General features: G+C 40.2%; 1 protein-coding gene across 1 annotated transcript in view; it reads right to left on the bottom strand.

Moving 5' to 3' along the window:
* Positions 1-25,989, bottom strand: part of LOC110057866 (dynein axonemal heavy chain 5-like) — a 65,898-nt gene that overhangs the window by 16,619 nt on the left and 23,290 nt on the right. Inside the window, exons 37-71 of the mRNA XM_089283386.1 lie at positions 25,502-25,631; positions 24,729-24,847; positions 24,232-24,335; positions 23,236-23,431; positions 22,572-22,812; positions 21,598-21,797; positions 20,846-20,999; positions 19,847-20,010; positions 18,940-19,171; positions 18,304-18,441; positions 18,095-18,172; positions 17,703-17,849; positions 17,016-17,188; positions 16,465-16,555; positions 15,969-16,056; positions 15,400-15,587; positions 14,634-14,828; positions 14,041-14,118; positions 13,291-13,509; positions 12,823-12,963; positions 12,157-12,261; positions 11,249-11,436; positions 10,830-10,884; positions 10,083-10,196; positions 9,051-9,215; positions 8,620-8,736; positions 8,219-8,335; positions 7,134-7,268; positions 6,169-6,291; positions 5,389-5,784; positions 4,598-4,832; positions 2,033-2,181; positions 1,578-1,732; positions 1,042-1,195; positions 73-237 (exon numbers count right to left, since the gene is read on the bottom strand). Of these exons, the coding sequence (XP_089139512.1) occupies positions 73-237; positions 1,042-1,195; positions 1,578-1,732; positions 2,033-2,181; positions 4,598-4,832; positions 5,389-5,784; positions 6,169-6,291; positions 7,134-7,268; positions 8,219-8,335; positions 8,620-8,736; positions 9,051-9,215; positions 10,083-10,196; positions 10,830-10,884; positions 11,249-11,436; positions 12,157-12,261; positions 12,823-12,963; positions 13,291-13,509; positions 14,041-14,118; positions 14,634-14,828; positions 15,400-15,587; positions 15,969-16,056; positions 16,465-16,555; positions 17,016-17,188; positions 17,703-17,849; positions 18,095-18,172; positions 18,304-18,441; positions 18,940-19,171; positions 19,847-20,010; positions 20,846-20,999; positions 21,598-21,797; positions 22,572-22,812; positions 23,236-23,431; positions 24,232-24,335; positions 24,729-24,847; positions 25,502-25,631 (5,449 nt within the window). The remainder of the gene's footprint in view (positions 1-72; positions 238-1,041; positions 1,196-1,577; positions 1,733-2,032; positions 2,182-4,597; positions 4,833-5,388; positions 5,785-6,168; positions 6,292-7,133; positions 7,269-8,218; positions 8,336-8,619; positions 8,737-9,050; positions 9,216-10,082; positions 10,197-10,829; positions 10,885-11,248; positions 11,437-12,156; positions 12,262-12,822; positions 12,964-13,290; positions 13,510-14,040; positions 14,119-14,633; positions 14,829-15,399; positions 15,588-15,968; positions 16,057-16,464; positions 16,556-17,015; positions 17,189-17,702; positions 17,850-18,094; positions 18,173-18,303; positions 18,442-18,939; positions 19,172-19,846; positions 20,011-20,845; positions 21,000-21,597; positions 21,798-22,571; positions 22,813-23,235; positions 23,432-24,231; positions 24,336-24,728; positions 24,848-25,501; positions 25,632-25,989) is intronic.

Below are 25,989 nucleotides of genomic sequence, written 5' to 3'. Positions count from 1 at the left end.
CAGCCACACCGACAGACAGACAGTTTATCTGTCAACTGTGGAAAGAACATAGAGAGGTAAAAAGATTCTTACTGGTGAAAAGCAGAGTACAACATGCAGGTTATTCTTGACACGAGTGATGAAGTAGTCATACAGATTCTCATTGGTTGGTGGTCTCCTTGGATACTCGGCCTTCATGACATTTATCAAATCCTGAGTGATCTCATCAATCTCGTCCCGAGCGAACAAATTGGACACCTAAAATTAATTACATAGGGTAAGTCATAAACGTCAGCATCCACCAAAATTTCCTATCTCCTCATTGTTACAGTCTCAAAGGCCTGAAGCGTTCCACAAAATAATAAATACTTTCAGTGATCCACAACGGTTTCGATTTGTTTGAAGGAAAAAAAGAAAACACGCAGGTATAAGAAGATTGCAAAAAACTACGCCCCTGGGAGGTGTGCACTAGGCAGTTTGGAACTCCGCTTTCAATTTTGTTCCGTTACAAGGTAAACAAACCTTCTTCTGTTGCAGAATACCACGAACTAAAAATTAACAGGGCGCACAAAGAGATCGTGGACTTGAACTTCCGGCCCTATACGGGGATGTCTTGGCACGTGACTTAGTTCACCCAAGCTCACGTGACAAATAGATTCCCGCCATATGCACTTGAGAAAGACGCTGTGACAGCGTCGAAAGCACGTGATAGTTAAAACATTGACTCTGTTTCGGTATCTCGTTTCTTATTATGTCTACTACAGAGTCGGGAAACAATATCTTTATTCGAGATAAATTCTGTTCAAGGAATTTCACCACGACGGCAGCAATGCTGCTTGTGTTGCCGAGAGATGAACACTAAGCAAATTTTCGTTCAACGTGTCTCTTAAGGGCACAAACATCATACGAGATAGAACTTTTGTTAAGTCTTAGGTATCCTTAAGGTAGTCCTTTACATAAGCCTTATTAGCTTCCCTGGGCTTCCTTGCATTACACTTCAATATTTTGTAAATATATTTAAAAATGGCAAAAAAATAACACAAACAAACAAACTTGTCGCACCTCTCCTGAAGCTATCACATTGTTCATGTACTCCAAGAATCCTTCATCTTTGATCTCGTTGTCTGTGAATATAAACGTGATTCCTTTTCCTTGATGTCCAGCAGTTCTGTACAGCACTTTAAGATCGTCCATCAAGTTGGTGACGTTGTAGGACCTGGAAAGCAAATAAGGACAAAGAGACACCACCATTCAATCTATTTTGATACGCGTTTGCTTGTCGTTTTATTCCCCCTGTTTTTTGTTTGTTTGTTTTGTTTTGTTTTTGTATATTAATGAAATGTACACGTTATCGTCAAAATATAATTGCAAAATATAATTGCGATACGATTGGGATATAAAAGTCACACTGTGTACTTCAGTACGTGTTGAAGTTCTTCGTTTTGGAACCAAATATCTTTATACTCCAAGAGGTCATACCAGGACATACAAAATACAAGTCATAAACGTTCTAGTCTGATGTCTGCTGTTGAAATCAGCCTCCTGACGAAAACATTACAATTTCTCTTGGTGTCACGTTGGTTGAACTTTTAGCTCACCTTGTCAGAGTGATCTGGAAGATGTTGTAGCCAGCAATGAAGGAAGCAAGACGCGTCAAGCTTTGCTTTCCTGAACCACCAACGCCTACTAACAGAGCGTTACCTCGAGGAGTTCGGATGATGCGAGAAATCTTTACGAGATGCACCATGGCGTCCTAAGAAAACAATGCAGACTTAGAATGAGGATACAAAAGAACAAAACGATAACCTGATTGCTAGCCACAAAACCCAAAGCCAAAGGACGCCCAAAAAGCGGTCCGTTTCTACCACCATCCTCAAGCTCAATAATAAATCATCAAGTTTAAACAAAGGAAATCATGACCGTGGCGGTATTTAGATATTTGATCTTAATTAGCATAGTTTTTCACGATTTTATTTCTCCATTTTCTCCCTGGTTTTAGTTTCGGTTGAGAAGTAATATATCAAACACGAAAGACAACTACTACGATTTGTACCTTGAAAAATACCAGGTCCATGTGCCCTCCACGGACCATTTCATTGTAGCTTACAATGAACGAACCCAGTCGATCTTTGAGCGAGTCCAGTGACACCACAGGTTCATACACCTTTGGTGCTTCTAGATCTGCATCCTCGGGTTCCTCACCTGCAGCAAGTCAAACAGGTTTAGCGATACTAGTTAAACTAGTTCATACAAGGGCGAAATAATTTTGTGAGCCCGTGGCATATCTCCTGCCTGAAACCGATGTCATTCACCATGGTAGTTGCCAAATTTATTACTTACTGCATCAAGATAAACAAGTATATATAACGTACACAAGAGAACAATTTGACCGTAGGTTTGAATTTCGTTGTATAATGCAGTTTTATTAAAAACTGGATCATTGGATAATGCAATTCGAGAGTTTTCATTGGCCTAGCCATCATGGGTTATGAGCCATTATACCATGCTCCACAAATATGGGAAGCGTACGCGTAAATTTTTAGGGCCTTTTTACTTTCATTTTAGTCTAGTTTTCTATAATTTTGGGGCGTTTTTAATCAAATAATTATTCCACTTGTTGGATATGAGATGGTAGATAGCCAGCGCCTCGTTGGCTATCTACCATCTCATATCCAGCGCGCGCTCGTGGAGTAATTGTTAACTATCATTCCAACATTACGCCATTTTCTCATATTAAGTAAAGAGAGCAAAACATGAGCCCGTATTGCATAACAACAACAGCAAGAACAGCGTCTTTAATTTAGACACGGTGCGTTTTAAAGTTAATATAGCTTATGGGGGCACTGTAGAGTCGTATTTTGTTTTCCTCACTTCGTAAGCGCCTTGTGCGATCGGTGCGATTTTCGAATCATGATGCAGGATGTATTTCAAAAACTAGAAGCCGAAATACTAGAAAATGACATAATAAGGGAATAACAAATCCCATATTCGAAAATGGAGAGCCCAATGGAAACCCGCGAGACGAGGAAAGAGCTAACAAAACTCATATCATGAATGAGGCCTGGGGTATTCAACAGGGAGAGATTTTGGGAGTGAAAGTGGGTAAAGACGCCTCAGTTTTCAAACGAGGTTGACAGCAGTTGTTCAATTATTCTGTCAGTAGGTTTGCATACAGAAATCAAATGATACACCATATAGACAGAATAGACAACAGTAAAGTGCTCCAAGATTGACAGTAACCAATTAGTTCCCAGCGCGATTAACAACGCTAAGTTGGTCATCGTGCAGTTAGGCGCGACATTTTCTGGAGTTTAGTTTCAATGACAGGGCATCGTAGAAAGCACACGAAGGAACAGTAAAAGACACAAGATAATACAATCAGTAAGACTGGAAACAATCAATGAGTCCCTGTGCTGTTTCAGGAACAAACATCAAGAAGAAGAACAAATGTTATTTTCCACTGGCTGAGTGAAACGAAATAAGTGGAAAATGTTATTCTCACACACCACCGGGGCCTGGGAATGGATCACGTGACCTTTGGTGGGCAGTTATTTCCGTTGCATCCGCCATTTCTCAACTTTTCGTCCCATCCACCCAAAGAAATCTAGTTGGTGCTGTATGTTTGTTTGTCTTACCTACAAACCTTGCCTACTTGTGCATGCATGATATACGTGTGTAGCATTGTTGAGTTTACAATAAAGGTCAGGATGTGGCAGTCAGCTTGGCATGGCTATCAGTGGTGTGTGAGAAACGGAGTAAGACGAGTAAGACAAGGACTGGTAGAGTTACCTGGGCCACGAGGCCCAACAGTGACAGAACCTTTCGTCGGCACTTTCTGCTGCCCAGCTTTGCCGTCTTTGTTGCGTTTGTTTTCCTCTCCAACGAGAACTGAAGAGAAAATTTGAAGGAAGAGAAAAAGAAGAAGAGAGGCAAATGTCTAAAACGACAATTGCTACAAACAACAGCTTCACATCCTTGGAAATACATTAGGATAAGATTTAAAACAAGGAGTGGAACAAGAAAGTAAAGAGTTAAACATAAGTTGGAGAACGTGCCTGTAAAGTGAGTATGAAGGTAATCACGAATCTAGATAGTGAGAATGATCGGAAAAAACCTCAGAGTACAGTGCATTACTGAAAGTAAAAACATTCACAGCATAGAATGTACAAAGAAAACAAAGTAAAGCTCACAGACTGTAAGGCACTGATAGAATTTAACGCTTGATTGGGTAGTTCCTAAAGAAACAGTTGCGCTGTATCAACGGCAAGTGAATGAACGCTGAATGAAACCGCCGCTTTGAACGCCGCTTTGAACTTTGATACTTTAGTTTGGATGTATAAGTTGGATAAAAGCTATTAATAGAAAGTAAATAAAACAAAACAATAGCAGTAACAAAATGAGATTTTTCCCTAAAAGGTAAGCGGGTTTCCAATCATTCAGTCACGTTACGCTTTGCTTATAGATACACTCTACAAATACTTTTCATTTAGAGCAGCGTGTGTATGCGATTAATCCCTCGATTGCCTGTTACGTACGCGCGAAAATTCAGCACTGAGTAACAGGTTTTGAGCAGCCTAGTCTACTCTTAACACTATCAGGGTTAATATACTTGTCATACCAGTTGGTTCTGGAGCATCTCTCAAGAAATCCACAAAGTAAGGTTCGGCGTCCATCAAGTTGGCTGTGTCTGCATCGAAGTCTTCCTCTATGACCTGTTTCAGCGTCTTCTCGAACCAATCCTTGTCTTGCTGGTTTGTGAAGCGATCAGCAATGACTCGGTTACACTCGTGTTTCCATAGATTCAGGAAAACGGCGGGAGTGGTGGCCACTTCAGACGTCACAGTCAACATGCCCTGGAAATAAATTTAGAAGAAACGTTACTTTTACTATCGCTTACGTTTTTTTTTCCACTCGCTAAAAGGGTAACAAAATACAATTTTCCACACTAAGATAAAACATGATGCAAAGATCAAAACCTGACAAAATCGTATCGGCTAGAGTAGCGTAGCGTTCAGTGTTGGTTCAAAACGCCAGTTTCATAAACCTAAAACAGCGATTGTACGCTTTCGAAACTCTAGTATCAAATTGCTTCCTTTCTGTGACAGTTCTACCCACAGTAGTGGAGTTTTAGTCCAGTTTACAGAGAGCTGTTTGTAGAGACTTTCGAGTCATTCATTGTTTAGTTCACTATTGGTTTGAATAGGTCCGTAATCTGCTGACAAACCTCGTGCAATATATTTCTGCCAACTACAGCAAAGAGTATAAGTCAAATCGCCAAACCGTCCAACTCACCATAAGTGATATATTTGCGTTTCGATATCTTTACCACGCTACTGCGCTACACGTTCGGGTTTCGGTAAACGCTACCTGCTCTAGAACGCGAGTTGTCTCGACGTTCTGTTTTCATACCTGCCATATTCGACTGAGATCCCTCAAATTGAAAATATAATGGAACTTGGCTGGTGTCGGCAGCATCTTAACTTTTGTCTTTTGCCAAAGCTTTCTCGTGCACGACACCAAAGGTTGGATCATTTTCTGCACCTCTTCAGGGAAACCGCGATCGGCGTTGAAGTATCCACTACCGATGGAGCTGAAGATCTTGTCGATGGAAGCATTTGCAGGCAGTGTGCAGTTCAAGATGGTGAACTGGCGTTTGAGTCGGCTTGGTATGTCGTTTCGTCCTCCGCCGGGCTGAATCATGGCAGCCACAAACTGAATGTCGACAATGTTGGTGAAATCTCCCGGTTTGTCAAGACTGTAGAATCCTTTCATTTCCATTACTTGTCTGACAATTTCGTTCGTGATCTGACATACGGGAAAGGACATTGACATTCATCATTCAAAACGTTGAGAATGTTTACAGTTGAAATGAACCTTGTTGTGGGGGAAACTTAGGATTTTGTCTCAAAAGCAATTCTCTTTACCATGTTTGAACATGTGATGAAACGATGTCTGTCGCGTTTAACGTATGGGGCAACTTGGGAACTTGTCTCACAATACCATTATCTTGCGGTGTTTGAAAATGTGATGAAACACTGCCTCTTGTGTTTAAAGTATTAGTAAAACGCAACCTTAAGGTTTCTAGAGGCAATTTGACAGGCAGAATACATCAAAATAGTTATCTAACTATAATGTTAAATAGTTATTGATTACTTATAACTATATTATCAATACTTCATTTTGGATTACCTGATCTCCCCACTCATTAATGATTGGCATGTTGATATCATCAATAAACACAGTCATTTTCTTGCCTGCTGGTGGACCGTATGTTGTGCCCATTCGTTTGTCCACATAACTCTCGATGGTACGCTATTTCAAACACGAAAGAAAAGGATTCAAATGAGCCACGAAAACTATATGCAGTGGAATCGTCTTTCATGTTGTAGATGGGTTCTGCTCCTACCTGGAGGAAAATTGCTGACTACACTTACAATATACTACCAACTGCCAGTTCTGTTACGTTTGCCACACAGACTGAGAGACAGAGTACTGCAGTAGATTTGCGGCCTGTAGTATTTTTTTCGAGAGTCGAGGGAGCAAGACCAATAGAGAAATCTTCGCTGGCGTCATCTGTTTACAATTTTCTTCATTAGTATATTAAGCTTTTCCGGGGAAGGCATCGTGCTACGAATTGACTTTTATAAAGCTTAACTGATATTTATAGAATTTAAAGCTGAGACTTAGAGATCGGTGTAATTTGTAGCTCTTTGGATCTAATATTGACGGAGATACCGGCTTTCAAAAACTAAAATTTCTGGGTGGCAAAAGCTTTAATGAGCCCACACATTCCTTTTAGAATTTTGACTATTTATACTCGACTAAGTCTAAAGCACCCAATCAATACCCATTCCCTTGTAACAATGAGAGCTGATATTTTTATACCTCGAACAGAAAGTGAAACGCTTATGCTCAGGAGAAAACTATTTTACACGACTCCCTTAAAGACCCAGTTTTCGTCAGGATGCTTTGCGTGCTGTGCAGCATTGGAAAATAGAAACCTCGCTATCATGTACACCAAAACAATAACAGACGGACGACAAGCATGACGGTCAATTCTGGGTCTTTAAACAAAGTCGTAAATCAAGCAAGTCAAACACTGATACGTTGAGAAAGGCTCTGTGTAAATTCAGAGTACATAAAACGTCTCTTACCTGGAACATATTTGGCGTGGTTGCAGAGGAGAAGTTCATAGATTTAAAGAGCTGCTGTTCTGGGTCATATTTATTACAGTAACCTTTCATCATGACAGTCTTAGCCGAGCCCTGCTCACCAATCAACAGCACAGCCTGTCAACCAAGAGAGGATTGAAAAGCCATTAATACTGATAACAGCTTAATAACGTAACAAAAAGAGCAATTCCTGCGTAGTGAAGAAACAATGCAAACAGAGCTTTGAAGAGCGATAAACTTCGAATTCTATCCATACCCATATTTAGCATGTACGCACGGGAAATGTTTCATTTGGTAAGAATATGTCGGGTTGTGTGAACTGCCAAGAATTCCGTCTGTAATGAGGTTTCTTGCTCTAAAACTGGAATTCCAGCTAAACAGCCTTAAGGAAAACTTATTGCGTAATTATGGCTATCCGAGAGATAATTTGAAACAGTTTCTGCGCTAAATCGTCAAAAATCGAAATTTTCAACTTAGTTACGCTGAGATGATTCCCATGCATATCTATACAATTTCGGACCAGAGAACAACTTGCAATTGCAGCAATAACACCAACGAAAACTGTTCAAATAAATTCTGGTTAATTCCTTTTGAAGAGAACAATTCTTATCGACCGTTTTGAACAGACTGTTATCAACAATACTCGTAATTAAAGCTGACGCAACCTTGCAATAAAATACTCTGACTTTGATAAGAAATTTATAATTTTCCTGATCAGATACAGTGATTCTCAGAGATAGAAATTCCGCATTAACGAGCTTTCCATTCGACCACAAATACCGGTTTGCTTTTCTGAAAAGAGGACAACCCGGAAATTTCTTACCCCGGGATTTCCAGATTTTTCGGACCGTCGAATGGTTCGCATTTCGGAAATTTGACAATTTTTGGATTTTCCGGAAAATTTCCAAGAAATTTCCATTTGCGCCCATTTCAAAAGTTCCCGAATTTTTTGGTGGAATGGAAAGCACCCTTACTCTCTGACTGTTCACTAAAATACACGCATGCAAAACCAAAATTTTCGTTAAGAGAGGATCTCAATACAGGAAAAAAAGACGAATGATAGCTACCTTGCTCTGTTTGGCCAAAGCGTGGATGAGATAGTCTGTTCGTGTGTTGTCGACGTTTGGTACCAGAATAGACGCATACTCAGGAATGGAGGTCTTTGGATATTCGTACACTGGAACCTAAAAATCAAGGCGGAAATAGGTAAACTGGAGCCACAGAGAAGATTAAAGGAGTTAAGTTTAAATTGAAGGAACCTGAAAATAATAGTTTACTAAGAAAGAAAAACATCAAAGAGACAGTAATAAACCATAACGGTGTAAGGATGGTTAGGGACTGAGAAGATTAACACGGATTACAGACGACGAACTTGAAAACTTTCGGCTAAACTTCTTCAACATGCGCAAACCGTGACGTAGCTTCTTTAACAAACTCTAGCGTAAGCTGTCCAGTTTAATGAACTTACCCTCTCTGACCAGTGTTCCCAATCTCCTTGTTCGTTTACCAAGTATTCGAAAATTGTGTCTTGCCCATCAGCTGGGGGTAACTTGAGGGTGTCTTTGCCAGCTAAAAATCCCTCCATCTGCAATCAAAGACAGGAATAATATCATATATTGGACCTTTCCCTTTGATTACATCATGCTGTATCATTACTTGTTTATAAACCTAATTAACCTCGATATATAAGCTGTCCACTTGCTTCGATTTTAATTACATGAGTATGACTCTGAAATAGAGCTGAGCCGAAATATTGTAAACCTTTCTTCACTGTAATAAACCAAAACTTGGTTTCAACATTGAAAACAATCTTCGGCATCGTCTGTTTTCCTCTATAACTATCTTAATTACAGGATGATAAACTTCTTTGCTTCGCTCCAGTCGGTCTGACAGTAGTACCTTCTTCCTATCCTCTAGCTCAAGTAAAGCTCCAACACTCCACATGAGACAAAACACAAACAGTTTTTCCAAATGACTCGCATCGGCTTGTTTAGGAGCATCCTCGCCTGGAATCAAACCTTCCAGAATATTCATGGCTTGGACAATGTTATTACACTCTAGGACCTTAACAGAAATAAGACCACACAGGTTAGAATAAGGCTCTTAAAAAATATTAATACAATTTGCAAATTCGTGCTTGTTCTTGTGTCCACGAGTTGAAGTATTCTTGTTGTAGGTAAGAAAGCTCTCTCTCCCAGGGTTGCCACAGACATCACTTTTCAAAATTCCCTGACTTTTCCATGATAAGAATAGAATTTCCCTGACCAAATAAATACAAAATGCCAGGTATAGTAGCGACTTCTAGCCTCCTCTTTCAGCCGTCCTTTCTACTCGTTCATTGAGACTGACAAGTTTTCAACAAATTTTCCTTCTCTTTATTACGTAAAAATATCGTTGAGATCACAATGATCCCAAATGTTTCTTCCAGCCTTCAGTGGTATTAAATCAGCCGTGTTAAATTATTTCAATTTTCCTTGACTTTTCTTTAAAATATCAATTTTCCCTGACTCAAAATAAAATTCCCTGACCATTTCCTGACCTGTGGCAACCCTGTCTACGGATATTTCTGGTTGGTTGTTACTTGTTTTGAATTTTCGCGCAACCAATCAAAGACAAAGTCTCAGAATGTTCTCAAAAGGGCCCGGTGAAGAACTGATCACACAAAAAGAGAGGTCTCTTGACCCAAGCTATTCCTACTTGAGTCAAACCTTCCAGTGAAGATCTTCCAGAAATATTTCACTTTTAATAGATAGAAAAAGACCAAACAGACATTCTTCCATTTCTTTTATCAAACATGACAACGCATTATAGCTGTATATTCTAGGCAAAAAAATTCGATCACATTGTGATGATTGGTCTTAAAAGAAAAGTGTGCGGAAGTCAATATTATTTATAAGCCAATTTATGAACAATGTACAGTAAGTCACCTACCTCCATCTTTGGAAAACAATTCTGAATCACAAATGTCCTTAATTCGTCAAAGACGCTCTCAAACAGCGGGAAAAGGACATCTCTCTCCAGTTGAGGACGAGTGTTTAACCATCCCTGGTAATGAAAAAAGACCACATTGATTAATATACAGGGATAAGTTCGAGATAGAGACTTCGAGATGGCGAGATTCTACAGTATTGATGATATCAAATCAAGCTCGTTCAGTTTGGACTAAAAGGAATGAAAGATAAGAAAAAAAAAATAGGAAGATAAGTTTTGTTTCGGACCCTTTGTGTGTTCATTCTTTTTGACCCTCGACTAGCCTTTCGCTTTTGGCATGTTTGCCACAGACATCAGTTGTCAAAATTCCCCGACTTTTCCCAGATAAAAGGAAAATTTGCCTGACCAGATATAGTAGCAGCCTCCAGCCCACCCCTACAGCCATCCTTTCCTTCCATTTATTACTAACTGATCGTTTTCGACAAATTTACCTTCTTCATAAAGTAAAGAGACTATAGAGGCCTGAAGAGCCTCTTTCAGCCTTCAGCAGTTTTTAATCAGCACTGTTATAATTTACATTTTCCCTGACTTTTCTGTAAAAAGGCCAATCTTCCCTGGCTCAAATAAAAATTCCCTGACCTTGAAGAAATTTATTTTTTTTCCTGACCATTTCCTGACCTGTAGTAGCCCTGTATGGGACACACCTATCCCGTCATGTAAGTAAAAGAGAGCAATATCGAAGTGTACCTCTAAAATAGGTCTCCAGTCCAGCGCAGATGAGCTCATGTACACCATACCATTTCTATAACAGAGAACAGCTAGTACTTATAGTCACAAACATACGCTTAAAGGGGTTAACACAAAAAGCTGTAAAACAAAGAACTAAATGAAAAAATTCTCAGATTGCAACTTAAGAAAGAGGAAGTAATTTGAGACGAGTCTCGTCCTGTAGTCGCTTGTGGGATCGTTACTTGTGCACGTTTTTTAAAATGGAAAAAATAACGAGAAACGAAAATAACGTAAACTGCCCAGTGTAGTAAATGACAAATGAATGTGTCTGGCGGCTCAAGCAGTCAGTTCTGTTGAAACAAATCACTCAGTTCCTGCGGTTCAAACAATGAGTTCTCTTGATGCAAATCACTCCAAATTGAAAACGACAATTTTACCTCGAGACCGTAGCAGGTGAAGCGTTATCAATGTTGTGAGGCTCAAAGACAACTTTACAGTTGGGCGCCATTGGAATACGATCACCGTTTGCCAGTGTCAGTGTCTTGTTATCGTCTAACACGCTGTTGAGGTTCTCAATCCAGATGGCGTCCACGGGACCATCTAAAACAATCCAGATGTGCTCTCCCTGGCAGGAATGAAAAGCGATATTAGAGGGGTCGGTTGAAAACTGTTCTCGTCAGCCACACCTTTGTTTTTGTTTACATGCGAGAGTTTGGCTATTATATTTTATTCGGAGCATGTCGAAACGAAGGAAATCACTGTGAAACTACAAAAGATAATTAAACATACTTTTAGGAACACAACTTACAGTGAAGCAATAAGATCTCACTTCACATGCAAAATCAATAATTTCGATGGCATCGAAAATGGCGGAGGCTGACTAGGGTCCTTTAAGGTACTGATTACCACACTTTTTTCCCCCTCTTTTTTTTGCATTGCAAGCAGAAGCATATTGTTATCTTAATACAAAGAATCAAGATTTTGAATTATTATATGGCTAGCTCCGTGAGCGGGCAAGATCAACCAAATCCTGCGCTGTGATTGGCTACCAGAGCGGAAAAGATGGCGCTATCTTTCCCGTTCGGGATTACACGCTCTGTCCCACCGCAAGAAAAAATTCCCCGAAGATCATCATTTTGGCATTCTTTATCCCATATAATAAATCCTTTATCAACCGAGCTTGTTCGGTCAAGATAACTGGACGTTGGCTTTGTTCTTTTTTTGCGTGTTTAGAGACTAGGACGGAACCGAGGCTGAAAAAATATGCAGGAATGAAGCAAGCGATTCGCGCGAGAAGTATAGAAATTGCTTTGACATCCTGTTTCACGATATATAGGTTATTCACCTTCTTTGCCCTCAAGGTTCGTCTCCACAGCGTGGAAAAGATACCATCAGTCCAGTCATTGGTAGAAACGTCAAGCCGGCCAAACATCTGAGGCGCAGTGATAGCCTAGTCAAACGAAACAGTGAAACAGTGTTAAAGTTAAAGATCATAGAGTGTTATTAGAAAGAACTTGATTCCACACAGCTTACAAGTGCTCGGGTTAATTATGATCAAGGAACGATTCTCTCATTATCCTAGGAGCTGGTTAACAAGAGGCGCTTTCCACTCAACCAAAAATTCCGGACCTTCTGAAACGGCCGCAAAATGGTACGAAAATGTCCTTGGAAAGTTTCTGGAAAGTCCGAAAATTGCTAAATTTCCGAAAGGCGAACCATTCAACAGAAAATGCCGGAAATCCAGGGAGGAAAATCAAATGGAACAGAAATTGCGGGACACAAATTTTCGGAAAATTAGGTATACCTCGCTAGATTGTCCTCTTTTCCAAGAATTCTGGAAAATGCTGTTCCTCTCGCCCCTGGAAATGTCCGGAAATGCAAACCGGAATTTTTGGTCGGATAGAATGCGCACAAGAACGCCCCTGTACATCAGTTAATTTGAAGACAATACAAGGAAGGCAAACATTGAAGTTATGATATATCACTATTACAAACGCAGGTCACTGATTACCTTGGGATTCATTCGGTACTCTTTGTGCGGGGCTCCACACTGAGTCATGGCCTTCATTAGAATGTTGATGCACTTCGTCTTGCCGGCACCGCTTGGTCCCAGGGCCATCATTCCGTGTCGAACACGCTGGGTCTCATACAACTGGTTAACAAGAAAACAAAAATCATAAGTTGACCATGACCTACCTGTGTGCGAGCTTTGAAACGGTTAACGTATTAGCTTGTGACCACAGACCTCTCTCTGTCATCCCTTCTGACCGGTGTCACCCAACCGGCGGAGAGCGATAAGAGACACCTGTATTCCGGGCTTACATTTTCTTGACAGATTTTCATAGATTAAAATAATATAAAGTTAATATACAGTTGTTTCGAAAAAGGTTTTCCTTCAAAAGCGTAAAAGCGTAGGAGAAACTTTGTCGAAACAGCTGTAAAGCAACGTTACACAAGTTATACAGGTAAGACATAACACCTGAATCAACTTGAGCGTCCAGGGAGGGTGATTAACAAGCTTAACTTCTTCAACAGCATCAGCAATGGCCTGCTCAATATCCGGGTACCCAGCTTTGTCAAGAGTGAGGCCTGGGAACAAGTCGTCGATCAAGCTCATAAAGAGTGGTTCATCTTCGTCCACAAGCTTGCTCAAGTTCATGTCGCGAAGAACTCTCATCACAATACGATCTTCACTGTCCTGTCAGCGGAAGACAAAACAATCAGTATAGGGCGCTGGACTAGTGACTTTGAAGAAAAGTCATGTCCTGGAGTGAAAGTATCCTCGCGCGCTTACACACATACATACTTTGTTTATACTCGAGGACCTGGAGCTTACGGGATTACTTAGAAGACAGTAGTAAAACAATATGGCATATGAAATTCTCAAAATCATTGTTTAATCAACCGTAACGGTCAGGGTGTTTGGATATCTGATCTTAATCAGCATAGATTTTTATGATTTTATTTCTCCGTTTCCTCCTTAGTTTCAGTTTCGATTGAGAAGATGTAACAAATACTCCAGACAGTGTTTAACGACATTTCCAAACACCTCGTCTCGACGTTCGTCAAAAATACTCCGCTGCGCGTCTTATTTTCAACTCTCTTCTCGGTATTTGGAAATATGATGAAACACGGTCTTTCGCGTTTGATATCAAACTTAAACAATTTGTATAGGAGTAAACAAGTTAATACTCAGTTCAAAATTAAATAAAGTTTCACGGTGATTTACCTCAGGATTGGCTCTCTTCACTGCTCCAAGAGTTCTAAGCACGGACAAGATGTTACGAAGACCAAAATCGTAATGCACCTGACATGAAAGACAAAAAGTTTCAAAAAAAATCAAAATCATTCTTCATGAGATCTTACCCCATTATCAGAAGCTTTGCCATAAAACGGGACCTTTTTTGCTTCAGTATCTACTTAATTAAAAAACAAATGAAGGAGTATCTGAGACGTCGCGCTCATTTTCCAGTTAGAGGTTTCAAGCAAAGCTAGCATTTGCCTTCATTTTCATTACTCAGAGACTTGCGTCAAGTATATTTCTGTGGATCTGATTTCTAATTGCTCAACTGACAGCAGTTCCTTCGTAATAGCTTTGAGTCTTTTGGATACAATTCATGTGTATGATTTTTTTTCCAGGGCGAAACGGAACCAACCAATTAACAAACAAACAAACAAACAACAAGCAAACATAAGAAACGAAAGAAAAGTAATGAAAGCAGACAGTCATCTAGACAGGGAAGCAGGCAGGCAGACAGACAGACAGACACATACAGGCAGGCAGGCAGGCAGGCAGACAAACAGACAGACAAATAGACAGACCTGTTTGGTGAGCTGCTCCTCGCACAGTTTGTAGAGCGTGAAGAACTTTTGGGAAAGGTTAATATTCCTGATGAAGCCGCTAGCAGCCAGTTTCACTCGGATGATGATCTGACGGTCCGGCACCATCATGGCCACTGTACGAAACATGATCTTCAAGTTTTCTGGCAACTCTTGTCGTCCAGCATAGCCTGGGTTCTGTTGAAAAATAGTTTGAAAATATAAACCTTGTTTGCTAGGAATCTGACCTCCGAGAATGCACCGAAACGGCAATTTGCGTTAGATGAATTGCTTAGCAGGAATAAGTAGCCTCAAAGCCAAAGCCATGCAACAAGAACAAAAACCACACAATTTATCTACACCACAAAGAAAGCTTGTAATAATTAACTTAAAAACCAAGCCGAAAGGAAACAGGGTGCACTAGTTTTTTTGGTAGGCGATTCAGAAGAAGAACCCATTCAGACATTTCTCAGAAAATTTGACAAAAAAAAAAAAAGGAAAAAACGACAGCAAACTTCAATTTAAATATTTATTAATCAGCCTTCGTTAGACTAAAGGACGTATTAACTGAATTATTAGAAGCGGATAAATATTAAATAAGCATGGCTGGAAATAGATATTTTCAAAGGGTGTCAATGTAACAGGCAGTGCATTGCAACTGTAGATGAAAGTAGGCAAAATATGAAAACAAACAGACATTTCAAAGAAACCTTCATTAGCTTCTTAGAGCAATAAGTCACGTATTCTATCCCACGTGACAGTTATTTACCATTGTCAAGAAGATGCCGAACTCTGGGTCCATGTCAACCTCGTCACCGTCAGTGAATATGAACATTTTCTTTCGCTCTTTCTTGCACGTGAGCACCACGTGAATCTGTTGTGCAGCCACTGACAACACGGGTAGCTCGATACGGTTGAATTCGTCAAAACAGCCCCAACTGCCTGACTGGGCTAGGCCTGTTGGAACAAAGAATATACCCCCGTTACAATTCACTCTTTAATGTTTCTTTCCAATTCTTGCTGAAAACCTTTACGTAATTTTATTGATCACTGAAACGTTCGATTTGTGGATCACTTCTTAGGCCACAGTGTCAGCTGGTGACAAAAATCATTCGCTATTTGTTTATAACTATCTTTAGCACAAATTAAACGTTTTCAGTGAATCCGAAGAGATATACCTACTGAAGGTAATAATTGGGAAAACTAGAAACGTCAACGGCAAAAACGACGAGCAGAGCGCAATTGTATCCATCACAGCTGTTCGACACTCCCTCTGAAGATATTTTCACACAAGTCTTTCAATAACTCTTTAATGGGACTCTGAATAAAGAGATTTACCTTTATAAATTCGACCCAAGCCACGGTAGTCCATCTGATCAGAGCAGTTGAAGACGACAACAAATTTACCCAGGGCTTTACCCATATCCTATGAAGACAAACAAAACGAATATTAAAGAGACTGAAATGCTACTGCTAAAAACAAATACAAAACATAGTACATGGTTTCGTAGTATAAGTAGTAGGGTTTACTGCTCATATAGTTAAAAAGGGCTGGGCCTAGTTTTAAACTTAAAATAATTCAGATTTGTAGTTATTGTATCAAAAAGTTACGCTGTTATGAGGAGAAATTGTTTGGTTTGCATTTAGGCCAATTATATTGCAAGAAACACGTAAAATTTGCAAACTAATACTGCAAATTGCTCCTACTGCAACAGTATATTTTTGCAGTTCGAACACCATTGGCATCTATGAAACAGACGTTGGTGTCTTTATCTGTAGGAATTCCCTGGCTTGGGCACAACCTACCAGCCTGTCAATGTTGTGAAACCATTACCTTTGTTGTCTCTGTCTTTCCAGTTCCTGCCGGCCCAGCAGGGGCACCACCCATTGACATTCCAAGAGCCTGGGCCAGAGTGATGTAACATCTGAGGAAGTGGTAAAAAATGTTAGATTCCAGGGAGAAAAAACACGGAAGTGCGTGGAATAACTGCTAGCGCGAAAAGTGAGTCTGTAAATAATGAGTGTGATGAGTGACGCGTAAACAAATGTAACTAACTCTTCTTCGCACATGTCCAAAGAACCAAAACCTCTCCTGGCTTCCTCAGGGAGGATCAAACATCGTTTTCTTTACAGAACCGACACGAAAAATTTAAAACAACAACAACAAAAATTTTATTTCACTCCAGAGTTTACATTACAATGTTGTAGAACAAATACAAAAATGATGGGGGTGCTGCCTATCCGAAACAACCTAAGAGTTAAAAATGCCAGGCAGCCAGTTAAAAGAAAATATATATTACATGTTAAGGTCAGGGACACAAAACAAACAATCAGACAAGAAGACGTCTAGAAAATGTCCGTCTGGAAATTTGAAAGCATGCTTACCTGTCAGTCAAGGGAGTGATGACGAGTCTGTCTGTACAGCCCAAGAATTCATTTTGATAAGAAAAGTCAACATCAGTGATGGACACGATACATTCATCAGTCTCTTCACGGAAGTAGAATCGTGACTGTTTCAGCCATTCGAAATCTGTCGGCACCTTAATATTCTTGCGACACTGGTGAGACATTGAAGATGTGTTGAGTTTCACTCTATACCCTTCCTTTGAATGTCATCAAAGGCGACCAGATTTACTCTAAAATTGATAAGAAGCGGCTAACTACTGACACAGACTGGTGAAAACTGGGTTATATAATTGATGGAAATGTGTAATTTTCTTGGTGACCCTGAATCCAGATCGAATTGCATTTAGAAATGTGTGTGTTTAGGGAAACGAAAAACCAAGGAAACATGTTAGGAAAAAACAACAGAACACTCAGAACAAGGAAAAATCAACAACCATGGCCAAAATTTAATGCGAGGAGGGAACACACTGATCTTTACAAACCATTCTCACACGCTTTTTACACGACCTACCTTCTGTTAGTTTCCCAAGCGCTCCTGTCAATCAAACTGCCAACTTATCACCTTTATCTAGCTTGCCATCTCCAACACTCAGGCTAACTAGTCGTGTCTGGACCACATTATGACACATTAATAGTATAAGACAAAGACAAAAGATTCCTTCTTACCAGTTCATCAAAAATGTCCCTTTGATGAACATGAATGGTGACAAGGGTTTCAAACTTGACACGTTCCACTTTTGTCAGTTCTTGTGTGGTGATCTCGATCAACTCGTTTAACATGTTCAAGAAAAACTGGTTTCTCTCATCCATGATCTACAAGAAAGGCATAACACTTGCTTAAAGATGAATCATTGACGACTGCAACCTTTTTCGCCAGAGATAAGATAATTACATATACCAGTTTAATCAACGTTCGTTTTATTCCCTTTCCGCTAGTATCAATGAAATATTCTACGTCGACGCAACGACCCTTGTTAGCGATCAAACGCAGACCACCAGATCTGGAATCTAAGCTTTACGTCACCGCATCAAACAAGCCCACAAAAACACTCTCTTACCTTTTTGTTTGATTTTACATATGTTAAGGAGTCTTCTGCATCTCTTGTCCAGATCATTTGTATTCCAAGCAAACCGACCTGAAGACAAGAAATGATATTGGGGAGTTAGTGTGACGCTGAACGGTTTGCCTTGTTCACCGCAAGCTACATACATGTTAGCCAGTGTATTTACAACATATAGCCCCAGTACAGTAACAAAGCCGCTTTACCTGTGCTGGATAAGTATCCAAGAAATCTTTGAGCTTGAAACTGGGATCTTTGATGGCAATCGAGGCGGTGCGGATGACAGAGTGTAAAGAAGATCTGGATTCCATCAAAAGTGTGTTCAGCCACACTTCCACATTTCCCTAGAACGAAGGAGTTGCAGTACCAATAAAGTTAAACGTAAAGACAGAGCGCACCCCACAGGTAATCCCTCCCCATACATAGCCCACTTCACTACGTTCTGATGTCTCTCCCATGGATATAGCCCCACCTGTGCACACTACACTGGAAAAAAAGGTCTTAAATTGCTTATTTGTTTCTACATCAGCTGATGAAATGATGAAATTCTGCTGCTGTTAAAGTGTACCCATTATACCATTACGTGGGTGTGGTCCCCATCCATGAACGTTCCCTTTCATCATATTCGTAATCTTACGTCATTCTTCGACGACGGCACCAAAGAGTGCAGAGGTGGTGTCCAATTACAAGACCTTTGTCTAATTTAATTATTTACTTTACTACGTGCAGCAGACAGATCCGATATGGAGCGTAGGACAGCTGAGTTGGTCTTCAATGCGTCAAAAGATATACGCAACTTTCGACTTGTTTGTATACAACATGATCAGTAGCCATAGACCTACCTGGGCCATAACTGGATTATCCAAGCTCACAGACTCTCCCTCGCGAGAGTTGATGGCAAGAATCTTGTCATAGTCTTTCTCGTGGAACGAAACTGTCTTCACGTTATCGAACACACCAAGCAGGTGAGCCTGGATAGTGTGTGAGTCACTGGCCTGACCTAAGATTTCCAACAAGGCAGGATCTGACACGAAGAAGAAACGTGGGAACACCAGGCGCTTCTTTTCCAGATACCTTTGTATTGTTAACAAGAAATATTCATCATCAACAAGTTGTTAAATGGATAATGACAAGCTGGTAAGCTACACAACTGATAGTTATGGAGTTGCTGCCAGAAAACACTCCTTTGAAACAAAGCTTATCGTGTCCTTTGATCATAGCACAACGAAAGTTTGTCGTTTGTTGGCAAATATTCACAGAGGGAAGTTTTGATTCTCGCATGGTTTCAATATTTAGTATTTGCGTAATACTCAATCATAACGAAGTAGAAAAGAAAAGACCATTTTCATATTCCCGGTATTGGACTGGAACTAGCTTGCAAGTGAGGCTAATGCGGGGAGTCTGTTCAAATGCAAATGACATTAATCTCTTTTTAATAAGATTCCCCCCACACGAGCCTCCATTGCAAGCTAGTTCCAGTCCAATGCTGTGAATATGAATATGGGGTCTATTACACGGCTTGATGGTTGATCAACCAACCGACCGATCTACCGACCCACCGACATGCAACAAAGTGTGTCATAACGGTATACTACCTTGTTTTCTGACTTCTCTGATGAACATGGACCGCTCACGCCAAACAAAGGTCTCCCCCAACCACTTTCCCTTCTATCATTCCATTATAAGTTAGCAAGATTGTATACCCTTCTTAATTCCATACCCGGGCAGTAATAATATTTCCTTGCTTACCCACTGAGAGATTTCTGACAAATCTCGAGCTGTTCCAGAATGTGTGGCAGCAGTTGTCCCAGCGTGTCGTCACCCATACAGCACTGCACTACATTGGAGTTTTCGTGGGCTCGGCTCATGATCTTCACCCAGGATTTGTCAATCTGGCTGAAACGCTTTGCTTCCTGTGGATTACAAAATGACAAGGAAACAATGTTAAGACGAAATCCGGTAGGAAATCGAGCGATTTCAGTTTTTAATGGACAAAACCCTTGTACCAGAATAACGTTCAATATATTACGGTCCTTTTTGCATTTTCTAAAAGCTAAAGATATAAGCCGTTTCCTGAGATAACACCAAAACAATTTCCCATGGGAAAGTTCAGAGAAATTGTACAAACACAAGTAAAATTTCAACATGAGTTATATTTCACCCGTACTTTCAAGTGTTTCTTACAAACTTCAAAATTTGTTTTCGACAGTTGGTGTAGTTAGAAATGATTTCTTTTGAGAAGATACTTAAAAGTTGCACAGAAGTTTGCAATACGACGTAAATAATCTCGGTACAGAGTTTTTGTCCACTTGTTACCCGAACTTGTGGTGGATTCCTTCTTAATAGCTTTTCGTAGTGAAAGGTTAGGTGAAACTAAAAAATGGGACATTCGGGTCGTGTTCTATTGGGATCAACAGTTTTAAACGCAAGCAGTGGGGTTGATACGGTTGACTTTTTTCAGTAGAACACCTTTCCAAACGTTTTCGGTGGAAACGCGGTAACTCCTGGGAATAGTCCTTACCAGACCTCCGTGTTCGAGTTCGTTCAAGAGTTAACAAACTGCCAATGCTTTTTCAACCTGGTTTGAGGCCGGTTGAACAAGTTGATCAACCAAACCAACCGAGAACGGTTTTCCCCAATAGAACACGAAAAAAAACATCCAACCAGAAACGGTTGATCCCAATAGAACACGACCTAACCTGCAAAATAGGGTCATAACTATGCAAGTCTCCAAAACATTTAACAAACCTGAGGTAGCTGTTTCGCAATGTCTCCACCCACAAACACAGCCTCTAAGTAAACCCACAAGTTCTGCACAACCAACCAGTTCTCGATAATCTCTGTAGAACCCGTCAATTTCGCTACCCACTTCTGAATGTCCGCTTTGAATGGAGCATTGTACCTTTACGGAAAAAAGGTTCATTCGTCAAAGGCGTACTCCTTCACACTAATCTGGGTCACTGTTCAATCGTTCAGGAAGAAACGTGAGAAATAACTGACTGTGTGGCTGCTACAGTCAACTCTAAGTTAAGGTAAATAGATGTTTGAAAATAACAAAACGTCCTTCAAAACTTTAGAAATTATCTGATCTCGTTTACAAAACTAACGATGATCATGTAATGAACATATATGCACCTTAGATGGTACACTAAAATTTTTTACAGTCACTGGCTATGTCTTGAGCTCATGCTGGAGTCATTCGCAGTAAAAATACGACTAACTAACAATTTCAATCCATGAAACTTCGGCTCTCACAGTTATTCGTATTAAATCTGCGAACATGGCCTTAACTTGAGCTGAAAACTAAGTTACCGTATTTTCTGCGGTGAAGAATTTAACAGTTTTTAGTAAACTTAGTATTTTTCAACTGTTCCTAGTTTCGTCCTTATGTATAATATTGATCTTTCACGCTAATGAAATAACCTTTCCTTAACTTTGTATAAGCATTTTTTTTGCTGAAAAGTCGTCTTCCCATAATTTCAGTATTGCTCCTTACGTACCTGTTACTAAGCAAAGAACCGAGTATCATCAAACTGTCTTCCATCAAGGACACGATATCAGAAGTCTCTCCTCCTTTGAGGAGCAGTTCGCCACGATTCTTGAAGTTTGCAAATGAAAACACTTGCGTGCTCCACTCAGACACCACTCCCTTCAGCTTGAAGTCAATGTCACGTTCTTTCACTGCAGCGATGCAAACATCCTAGAACAAGCAACGAAAGGGTTTCATAAGCAGAGAAAATGGCCACCATAATATAAACTGAAAGTGCATTAGTCTGATATGCCTTGATCGCATTTGGTTTGCTGCTGCAGGCTACAATCATACAAATATTCGTTTTCAGGAATGATAGCGAATAAAACAGTGTATGCATTTGGCAAAAGCGAGAGAAAGAGATGAAACTATTATTAATATACAATGGACCTTTTTACCGATATCACGCTTTTCCGATTTTTTTGATTCCAATAAAAAATAAACTGCACCGCTCGATTGATAATGTCGAATGTACTAAATACGCGAAGTTTCACTAGAATTCGTTGCAAACTCATAAAAATATGGGAGCCCTAACTTGGCAATTTTTACAAAGAAATGTGTGCCAGGTTTGGGATCCCACAATTTTACGAGTTTGCAGCGGATTCTTATGAACCTTCGTAGATCTACTAAATTCGACATGATAAATTGAATTATGGAGGTGAACTTTTGTTTATTTCAAAAATAAGAAAAACTGTTGATGTTGCGCAACATCGGTAGAAAGGTCCATTCCTGAATGAGGTCAAATTGTTGGTCTATGAATTTGAATCTGACTTGAGCTAATAAAGCGGTTTTTTAAAGTCGGGTTTCTTCAAAGACTTGGCACTAAAAAACCGCACTATTTTCCCTACTGTTTTGAGAGAGAGATGCACGAGGAAGCAATGAAAGCAGCAGCTCAAGGCATGCCAACAAACTGTGTAATAGCATCGGTATCCCGTCATAATGTACCTCGATGTCTTCCTTGTTTGGTAACAAAGGAGCACTCATCAGTTGTCTGAGCTGGAACGTCTCAGATTCCACATCCAACGTTACACCGGTGATGGTAGAGATTCTCTCCCAATGGCGCTGCTTCATCGCCTTGTGAGCCATCATTTCCAGAAGTGGACAACATTCGCTGAAATCGTCAATTGTCTTCTTGAGGTCTAAAAAGGCTTGCCACTCCTTCAGAGCTTTCGGCAGTTTGCGAATCCTGAAACAAAATCATAGGTGTGTCGAGCTCAGATACAACAACAACGTTGACTGATTGCTCTGGTGCACGCCTTTTAAAGATTCATTCGTTACATACGACAGCTAATAAACTATTAAAAAAAATACAACATGTAGAGAGGAAGCCGTATCAGCCTTGGCTGGTTTTCCTGATCCTGATCCATCCTGATCGAATTGGAGGGTTGGTTTTTGTGGAGGAAGGAAAACCGGAGAACCCGAAGAAAAACTCTCCGAGCAAGGCAAGAACCAACCACAAACTCAACCCACATATGGCACCGGGCTGGAATCGAACCCGGGTCACATTGGTGGGAGGCGAGCGCTCTCACCACTGCGCCATCCCTGCTCTCCAAAACTGTTTGGGGGTGACTTCAAGAATCGAGGGACCATCCCTGCTCCCCAAACATACCTGTTCTGGTATTCCAACAGTTCATTGTTGATCTTCTCGATGTCAATCTCCTGCCACAGAATGTCGTAGTAACCGTTGACATTATCGATGACAGAGTTGTATAAGTTGTACAGTTTCTGAAGCAGGCTCAGTTCTTTTCTGATTCTCTGTAAGTTTGGATACTCAGTCATTGTCAAACCAAACAGCTCCTCGCCACCTTAAAATCACATTAAAACCATATCATAATCAGAAATATAATGACACAATAACAGCAATACAACTTTTAATGTTTTTACGATTTACTCGGGATAAAACATGCAGCATTTTTTAATTGTTGTATATTCTACTTTCCATACAACATATTTAAGGCACTGGTATTTGCTTTTTCATATCACATCTGGTTCGCGCAAAATTCATGTGTTACCAATTTACAATTTTTGTTTTTTGTTTATCGTTTCCATGGAAATATCGACTGCCTTACGAAATACATGAAACCAAACTTCAATCCATTTCCAGTAGCTGGTGAAACTTTCATATCGATCCAGCTGAGGGAAGACTGTTTAAAAGCTGATTGAAAATTATTAGCATGGTCCAGAAAAAACTGTATCGAGACACCTTCAGCTGCACTTATTGTGAGCCGAGTTGCAAAATGTACTCTTGAACACGACGGTAACCGGCGTACCAAATCACTACCAAATTCACCAATTTGTTCGTTTTGTTTTATTGTTTCATTTTTTTTGTCAGGAAGAGGGTTCGATGTCTGCGTTATGACGTGGGAAACGCCGCCTTTCTACACCGGAATGTATCCTTCCGTTTATTCACAGTTACTGAGGGCATTGTTCGAATTAAGCATTCGACCGCATGTGAATTAAAAGTTGATCTACTGTTAACGTTTGGCTGAGTGTAGTTCTCAAACAAGACATTGTTGGTGACCAATTCTTATCACTCTAAGCGGACGTTGATTGTGTTATGGTTGAACGTGACCAAAAGAACAGTGTTAAAGCTCATAACGCTTACCAGAGTACGTTTCATACTTTCTCCACAGTTCGTCAAATCGCGCTTGGAAAATGCCCAAGCGATCGCTAGCTTCTCGTGGAGGAATGCCTGGTACCATGGGGCCTCTGCGATGCAAAAAAGAAAACTTCTTATTACATTTGGTATTGTCACATTTGTTTGTGCTCCCGACACCAAAGGGAAAAGATGCTTGGGAAGTGGGGGAAGACGGTTTCTTACGATTCTTGAATTTCGCCAATAAACTAGCTTGTTCAACGATTTTAAACATGATCAAGAAAAAGCACGTCGTAGACGGTTTGGTCTTATCATTAAGTGGGATGTTAGAGAGAATGACAGAATGATTTCCGATTTAACATTACTTACTACCTTGTTTGTTCTTTAGATATGTGATTTCAATATTTCCCTGATTTGCTTAAAATCAAGACCAAGTTTTGTAGTTCTATATCACCCTATTTAAATAAAGTTTGATGGATTGATTTGAATTTTCCGTGAGTTCTTACTTTTCGTTGTACTCCTGAACAAATGAGGTGACCATAACTTTGAACTTCTCCACACCATCCAAGAGATCAGCTTTGAATGTGGGTTGGATCTGAAGCAGGTGACTTGCTACTGTACCAGCCTGCAAAGCCACAAACAAACATATTAATTCTATACCTCAACAACACGTGGCAGGGGCGGTGGACTCCTGGTCCGAGTTCGAGAGCTGGTCGGGGACAGTGTGTTGTGTTCTTGGGCAAGACACTTTACTCTCACAGTGCCTCTCTCCACCCAAGTGTAAAAATGGCCCTGTTGGCCCTTGTGACCGAGTCGTACAAAGGGTCTATTGTCTTTCAGATAGCAAGCCTTAAAGTTATCGCTGCCGCTATCCGTTAGATATATTAAAGGACTTCCTCCCGCACATAGGTGTCGGTTTAGGCGTAGAACTCCAAAACTAAACGACAGTTATGCAAACTCAAGACGCAGTCGAGGGTTTACGTAACTTTCAAGAATTCTGCCAACCCCCACTTACTTACTTACTACTTACTTACTTAGATGAGGCAATGTAAACATGGAAAAAGTTGCTTTTATAAAATATTTCTCAAAAATGCGCTTGAATCTAAAACGTCACCACCGTGTTTACACACCCTCATCTGAACACAGCTATCGACCAATGAGAGCGCGCATAGCATCTCAGTTGTTTTATTATGGAACATCGAGTCACAACATTGCAAAGTTCCACGTATCAGAAAATCCTGTTTGATTTTAAACTACCTCGAAAAATAACGAAACATACCTGGGCATGTAATTTATGCCACGCGTAAGTCAGACCATCAACTCTTTCAGCGTCACTGCTTGAATAAACCAGGCCATAGCGATTCATCATAGCAAATGATTCCTCAATCGGGCCAATTGTCATGTCAATCCTATAGCAAAAATAAAATGTGTAGGACGACTTGATGAGACATATTTATAAACCTCACATTGCGAGCCTTTGAATCACCTTGGTTATGACTACTCTGAAAAAACACACGTCCCTTTACTCTGGGATGCTTAACATTTAAGCATTTTGTGACAAAGAAGTTCTGTTAAAAAAGTTTTGCTTGACTGTGAAAACCAGTTGCCCTTCAGCTAAAAACGTTCGTCAAACCCCTACAAATGGCTGCAAACTGTTTTAGTTCACAAATTATAGAGTACGTACAGAGATTGTTATAATTATTGTAAATATAATTTTCTATTTCATTTGCTGGGTCAAGTAGCTGCTACTATCTGGTCATTGACCCG

Source organism: Orbicella faveolata, unplaced genomic scaffold, assembly GCF_042242905.1.
Source record: "Orbicella faveolata isolate gen_17 unplaced genomic scaffold, um_ofav_v1 contig_12, whole genome shotgun sequence".
NCBI classification, from domain to species: Eukaryota; Metazoa; Cnidaria; class Anthozoa; order Scleractinia; family Merulinidae; genus Orbicella; species Orbicella faveolata.
The sequence above is the reverse complement of the archived record's forward strand: the minus strand, read 5'-3'. Positions and strand labels throughout refer to the sequence as shown.